Source organism: Trachemys scripta, chromosome 2, assembly GCF_013100865.1.
Source record: "Trachemys scripta elegans isolate TJP31775 chromosome 2, CAS_Tse_1.0, whole genome shotgun sequence".
NCBI lineage: Eukaryota > Metazoa > Chordata > Testudines > Emydidae > Trachemys > Trachemys scripta.
The window spans coordinates 119950516-119957764 of record NC_048299.1 but is presented as its reverse complement, the minus strand read 5'-3'; the positions used below and the strand labels follow the sequence as shown (position 1 = coordinate 119957764).

The 7249-nt window shown below is 38.6% G+C and overlaps 1 protein-coding gene across 9 annotated transcripts in view; it reads right to left on the bottom strand.

The window, feature by feature from the left end:
* Positions 1–220: 220 nt before the first annotated feature.
* The window catches only part of TERT (telomerase reverse transcriptase), a 129975-nt gene continuing 122946 nt past the window's right edge, over positions 221–7249 (bottom strand). For all 9 annotated transcript variants that reach the window (XR_004644581.1, XR_004644582.1, XR_004644580.1 and 6 more), the window contains one exon: positions 221–724. Coding sequence is in view for 6 of the 9 variants with exons in the window: in XM_034761488.1 (XP_034617379.1) it covers positions 621–724 (104 nt within the window). In the remaining 3 variants the exon portion in view is untranslated. The remainder of the gene's footprint in view (positions 725–7249) is intronic.

Below are 7249 nucleotides of genomic sequence, written 5' to 3'. Positions count from 1 at the left end.
TTTGGCCTACATTTATAGAACACTCCTAGGTATGAGACTGATATTTCTTTACGGGACATCATACCAATCAAATACACTTGCTCTGTGTACCTGGACATAGAATGGTCATTTTAGGACAAGATATAATGTACAAGTCCATCCATAAGATCACAGCAGTAGAAACATAACATTGCAGATTATTGTAGAATTAAATACCAGAAAAAAACAAACAAACATTTTGTAATTACCCAACAGTTTAACTATTACTACTGCAATATGAAATACAAAGAGATAGAGAGGAGTTTTATAGAAAGGATGGACTAAAGCAGAGGAGAAAGTTGTGGCCATATGAGTAAAGCTTATAAATAAATGTAATCATCATCAAGACGGTCAGAAAGTCTGTAATTGGATACAGCCATTAGAAGTGGGCAGGAAATACGTAACAGAAATAGCAAAGAAATCTAATACATTCTTCTGCCTGTCACTGCCAGCTGAGAAACAGCTAGGGGAAATTTCTGACATAAAAGTTGTTGTGGGCACATCATTTGCAAAATATCAAAATAAAAACTGGTCAGTAATTCTTAACACACAGCAATTACTATCAATCCTATAAAGGTTATAAAATAAGCTGATTAGGTCAATTAATCCATGATGGCTTTGAAGTCTTTACAAAGAGCTGGCTCTGTCACTGTCTTCAGCAGCTGCATAGTAGCCTTTGGGATTTTCTTGAATAGCTGCAATTCACCTACAAAGACATTGCAAAAATAAATCACTGTTCAGAGAAATTAACAATAAAAGGATTTACCAAAATGCTAATATGGTAGAATAAAGTTAACAGTTGATTTTCAGGAAACAAACGTTTCTGTTATTACATTGAAAAGTTATCAGCAAACCTCCAAGATTCTGGCAAGAAATGCTGTTCTTATTCATTTTACTTTGGGAAAACATTATTGAATAAATAAATTAAAAGTTTTCTTTCCACACACTTGTGAAAACCACCTACACTGTGTCTCAGAATGTCAGCCTGTGAGGCCATGTATTAAATAACTAGGTAAACCAGGGAAAGTGAAAGAGACACTGACAACTTGAAAAGCTTTATTTTAAGTAATGTTTAGAATCTTTCCCTTTACTAATTTATTTGCTTATGCTTTTTATTTTGTCCCTAATGCTGCTTTTTGGCAGGCAAATTTTCCCAGGCCGGAGTTTGAGACCCACACAAATGCCATCCTAGTAGTATATATGAGTAGCTTGCCCCATGAAATTGTGCCTAAAGAATGCTGTGGCCTAGACAGCTGTTTCTGCTGCTGTGCTTCCTTGGCAGAAGAGATGCTGCTAACTGGAAAGTCACACCTGGTGTTGAAACCCACTGGAACTAAGCTAGCTTCTTATCTCCATTAGGAACGAAGGAGGAAAACTATATAATGCAATAAGTAGTTTGGAAATGAAGATAATTGATAAGGGAAGGGAAAATATCAATGAACAGTTTACTGTCAATAGGGGTAAGGACAATATAAAGAAATGTTTAAAATATAGAAGGAATAAATTAAAACCTAGCAATAGTCTATGTCTATTACTAGACAGAGATGGTAAAGCTGTCAATAGTGATTCAGGAAGGTAGAAGTGTTCCACAAATATTTGTTTTGTATTTGGAAAGAAGATGGATGATGTCTTTATATCTTACAGAGACAAGAAGTATTTTTTCCAACGGTAAGTGTAGGCAAGATGTTAAACTGCAACTACTAAGGTTAGATATTTTTAACTCCGCAGGTTAACTGGATAACTTGCCCCAAAAGGTGTTTTTCTTCCCTTCTTCTTTAAACTGTCTGAAAATCTCTCAGAGCCATTGATGTTGACATTTAACAAAGTTTGGAATATTGGGAAAGTTCCAGATGACTGGGAAAAAAACTGGTTTTGTGCTAATATTTAAAAATAGCAAATGGGCAACTAAAGGCCAGTTGGCTTGATACTGAGCCCAGGGGAAATCATGGAAAGGATGATATCATAATTAATGTCTATCAACATGACTTTATGGAAAGAAGTATTTATCAAACTAAAGTATCTGTGTTTATATATATACGCTTAGACTTCTGTCAGACATTTGATGTAGTACTACACGACATTTTGAATAAAATATTAGCACTACATAAAATCAATGCAGTAAATTTAAATGGATTAAAACTTGGTAACTGATCTCAAAAAAGTAATTGTGTATGTGAAATCATCATTAAATAGGGTATTTAAAGTGGGGTCCTGCAAGGATCAGTTGTTGATCCAGTGCTATTGAAATATCTTTATCAACTATCTGGACAAAAAATATGATGGTAAAGTTTACAGATGATACATACATTAGATTAATAACTTCCAAGGGCAGAAGGGACCACTGTGATAATCTACTTTGACCTCCTGTATAACATGCCATAGAACTTCCCCAAAATAATTCCTTTTGTACTGGGCATATATAAAAAATATCCAATCTTGATTTAAAAATTTCCCATGATGTAGCATCCACCATGACCCTTGGTAAGTTGGTCTAATGGTTAATTACCCTCACAGTATTCATTTTCAGTCAATGTGTCTAGACACATTCAATTTCAAGCCACTGGATCTTGTTATACCCTTGCCTGCTAGGCTGAAGGGCCCATTATCAAATATTTCTTTCCCATGTAGGTACTTATTGATTGTTGTCATAATTATAAAGGGAAGGGTAACAACCCTCCTATGTACAATACTATAAAATCCCTCCTGGCCAGAGACACCAAAATCCTTTTACCTGTAAAGGGTTAAAAAGCTCAGGTAACCTGGCTGACACCTGACCCAAAGGACCAATAAGGGGACAAGATACTTTCAAATCCTGAGGGGAGAAGGCATTTGTTTGTGCTCTTTGTTTTGGGAGTTGTTCGCTCTTGGGACTAAGAGGGACCGGACATCAATCCATACTCTCCAAATCTTTCTGAACAAGTCTCTCATATTTCAAACTTGTAAGTAACAGCCAGGCAAGGCGTGTTAGTTTTATCTTTGTTTTCTCAACTTGTAAATGTTCCTTTTGCTAGAGAGTTTACCTCTGTTTGCTGTAACTTTGAACCTAAGGCTAGAGGGGGTTCCTCTGGGCTCTTTGAATCTGATTACCCTGTAAAGTGATTTTTCCATTCTGATTTTACAGAGATGATTTTTACCTTTCTTTATTTAATTAAAAGTCTTCGTTTTAAGAATCTGATTGATTTTTCCTTGTTTTAAGATCCAAGGGGGTTGGATCTGGACTCACCAGGAATTGGTGGGGGAATGGTTAATTTCTCCTTGTTTTAAGATCCAAGGGTTTGGATCGGTGTTCACCAGGGAAGGGTTATAGTACCTGGGAGGGAGATATTCTGGGGGGGAGGTAGACAGAGTTTCCCAAATGACTCAAATAATTTGGATGGTGGCAGCAAAACCAGATCTAAGCTGATAGTTAAACTTAGAGGTTCTCATGCAGGTCCCCACATCTGTACCCTAGAGTTCAGAGTGGGGAAGGAACCTTGACATGGTGGCAGAATGGTGGGATCATTTTAAACCAAAAGCCAGTAAGATTTTTTCCCCCTCCTTTTTAGCTGCTTAGAAAGCAGAGCTGAAGGTAGATGCATATCTTATCTCTCTTTGCCTGAAGGCAGAGGTGTTAAGTTTTTTTTAACAAGGGTCTTTGTTAATGGAAGGTTTCAAGCTGTGAGCAAGCAGCTAGCAAAAGCTGAATTGTTTTTTTGTTTTTTTTGTCCTTTCTAACTCTCTGGTACAGCTAGCTTAGAAAGGCTAAACGCTAAATGCTGTGAAAGTCTCTGTTAACTAAGCAGCCCTGAGCTGAGTGCATCCCAGTTTCAGTGAACTGCAGAGAGGATGTGGCCCAGCACAAGGAAGCAGGAAAATGAATACCAGTGACGCCATTAATAAACTAAAGCTGGCCAGACTGGCAGCAGAAGAAAATGAAAAGAATCATAAGAGACTGCTCGAATTAAAAAAAACTCGAGAAAGAAGCTGCTGAAAGAGCAGAGAAAACCAACGAGGCTGCCCACAAGAGAGCTATGGAGGAGAACGAAAAAGAGATGGAGAAGAGGAAACATGAACTGGACTTAGAGAGGGCAAGGGCTAAGCAGGATATACCAGCCAACCCTAGCAACCCCTCTCCAGGCACCCCTTCCCATCCCAGAAAATTCCCCACCTACAAGGCAGGCAATGATACCGAGGCCTTCTCAGAAAATTTCGAAAGGGCCTGCCTTGGGTACAGCATCTCTACAGACCAGTACATGGTAGAGCTGAAGCCACAGCTCAGTGGACCCTTAGCAGAGGTGGCGGCTGAAATGCCTAAGGAACACATGAACAGTTATGAACTTTTTAAAAACAAGGTCAGAATCAAAATGGGGCTAACACCCAAGCATGCCAGTCGGCGATTCAGAGCTCTAAGATGGAAAACAGACATGTCATTTAACTGTACCAGTATAGTCAAAATGGCACAGCTTGTGTGTTTAGATAAGACCCAGGGTATGGTCCTTGAACAGAAGCACTTACAACCTACTGCAAAGAATGGTAGTGAGTTTGATGTCAGACTCCCTAAACTTATCTCATATAGGAGCTGCCAAACATTCATTAGATGGGAACAACTTTTAATCCTGCTGAGCTGGGCAGGATTCAAAACCCTTGACCTATAATTGAGAGGCCCATTAGCAATGCCCTAATATTAATGCTACATCTGTGAGAATGAGGCTTGGAAATATATAATAAATGTATGTTTACACAAGCAAGTTCTTCCACTCTCTGGATTCACAGGCAACCCCCCCACACACTTTCCTCTCAGTATCAAACATACTCTATTTGCCACATTCTGTTCTTAAAGAGGGAGTTCTCATTAATCAAAATGCAACAGTTAAACAAACATTAACATTCAAATTAACTTCTACACAGACTGTTTCGCAACATAAAGTCATTGCAACAAATACTTTAAGGTCTTTACACTAACTTTATAAAAATATACTTTCGTCACCCTGTAACACTCTGTACCCCAAAGCAACATTCTGGCACCTCCATATTCACCATGGTGATATAATTTTGATATGTTTTGTACAAAGTATGCCTTGTAAGGTATCATTTTAAAAGTCTTGATCTGTTGAATATTAATATCCTGTTGGGTTGTATGTGCTATCGTTTTATAGGAAGTTATGAAGTTTTGCTACGTGTGTGTTACTGAAATATGTTGTGAAGTTGGAAACACCCACAACCAGCCTTTCAGGTACAACAATGGAGAAGCAAGACAGCGTTTGCCCTCCATTAAGGGGAATCCTCATTACAAAGGACTACCCCAGGAACTGTATACAATGGAAACCTCTCAGAGAGACATGTAGACAATGGAGACTGTTTGACTCATATCATAGCAAAGGATCTTTCCAGCAAGCGGGAAGAAAATATAAAAGGAGGAAGTGACATCATCACTTGGCCTCACTCCCCCCACAACTCAACACCTGGAAACACATTTGGAGGACAAAAACTTTGAACTGAGGAAGTGGTCCCAGGCTGGAAAGGAGAATCTCAGCCTGTGTATTACGGAACTCTCCCATCTATCAGGTTGAGACACTGCCTGATTTAAATCCTATCTAATTTATATTATTTAGATTGCAATTTTACTTTTATTTCCTAGGTAACCAACTTTGATTTGTATATTTATTATATATCATCAATTAAAATCTATCTTTCTGTAGTTAATAAATTTGTTTTATAGTTGACCTAAAACAGTGGATTTTGCTTGAGGTGCATGGGAAATCTGCTCAGGGACAAAAGCTGGTACATGTCCTCTCCACATTGAGGGAAAGATGGACTGGGTAATAAACACACTGGTCAGATTTCTGACCAGGGCAAGATGGTACAGCTCTGGGGTCCTAGGCTGGGGAGCTCTGGGGAACTAGCTGGAGCTTCTCTATTGTTAGTTTATGAATGGCTAGAAAAGCTTTTGTGTAACGCAGCTGGGTGTGTCCCTGCCTGTGAATGTCTGTGTAAGTGCAGTACCTGGAGAGGTTTGCAGCTTGTCACAGCATCACAGTGTGAGAGAGAGCCCAGGTTGGTAAGACAGAGAGTTCAGAGGTACCCCAGTTCCAGTTGCACCCCGGGCAATCCGTCACATGCACCCTCAACTAGGTGATCAGGAACTTTCAGAATCAGTGAAACATCTTCCACTTCTGTTATAGGAATGAGGGGGAAAGCACAATGTTCCAATGGACCAATGTTATAGGAATGAGGGGGAAAGCACAATGTTCCAATGGACCAACCCACACAGGGAGACACAACACACACATTATGATGGAGTTGCCCAGCTGTCTCAAAAATTGTGTGTCAGAATTCCTTTTCTATTTCTAGCTCTTGGATCAGATTGCGCTTCAGTGATTACAAACAGCACACAAAAATAACATGACTGTTGTACAAGTGGTAAATGGGGACTGAACCCAGGATCTCTGGATGTAAAAGCATGACATACTGCCATTTGAGATAAAGAAACATCTGTCTTAGCACAGAAGCAGCAGCAGAATCATAAACCTCTATATATGGTGCAGTAACTCAGGCCCCAAAGTTATGAGTTATTACTATTTGAGAACTGCCTGGGCATCAAGGCAGCTGAGAAAAGACAGGACAGAGAGATGAGGGAAAAATACTCAAGATCTAAGAGCAAGGTTTCTTTAGACGGTCTGAGGAAACAATGTTTTTGCTGCCTTTCACAAGAATGCACTGTTGGTACAGCTGAAGAAATTTCCTTTTTTCCATCTGTGAATAAATGAATTTAAAAAATTGATATCAAACATCAAGATATTATATGATGTGTCGGATAATAGGGAACTTAATGGAACCTGATACTGTGATTAAATGAAGTTATATGTATAAAATGGAAGTCAACTATAAGTGATATAGCTTTGGGCAAAATACTGTATACTTTATTGTCAGAGTTTACCTTATCAGCAATCCTGTTAGGTCAGGAAAGGGGTTGCATTTATATTGATTTTTTTAGTTTAGTGATCAAGTGAAGAAATAAGGCTAATATTTGTAGTTAAGTATGCTTATGCTATCACTTGTGCCGAAAGAGAAAGCAAATAATAGGAACTGAAATCAAATAGTGTGTTTATAAGGACACTTGAGCATGGAATGAAATAATCAGAAATGTTACTATTTGATTAATAATGCCTGGGATTAGGGCAGGAGTATTGTAAAAAGAACAGTTATTTACCTTTCGTAACTGTTATTCTTCGAGATGTGTTGTTCATGTCCA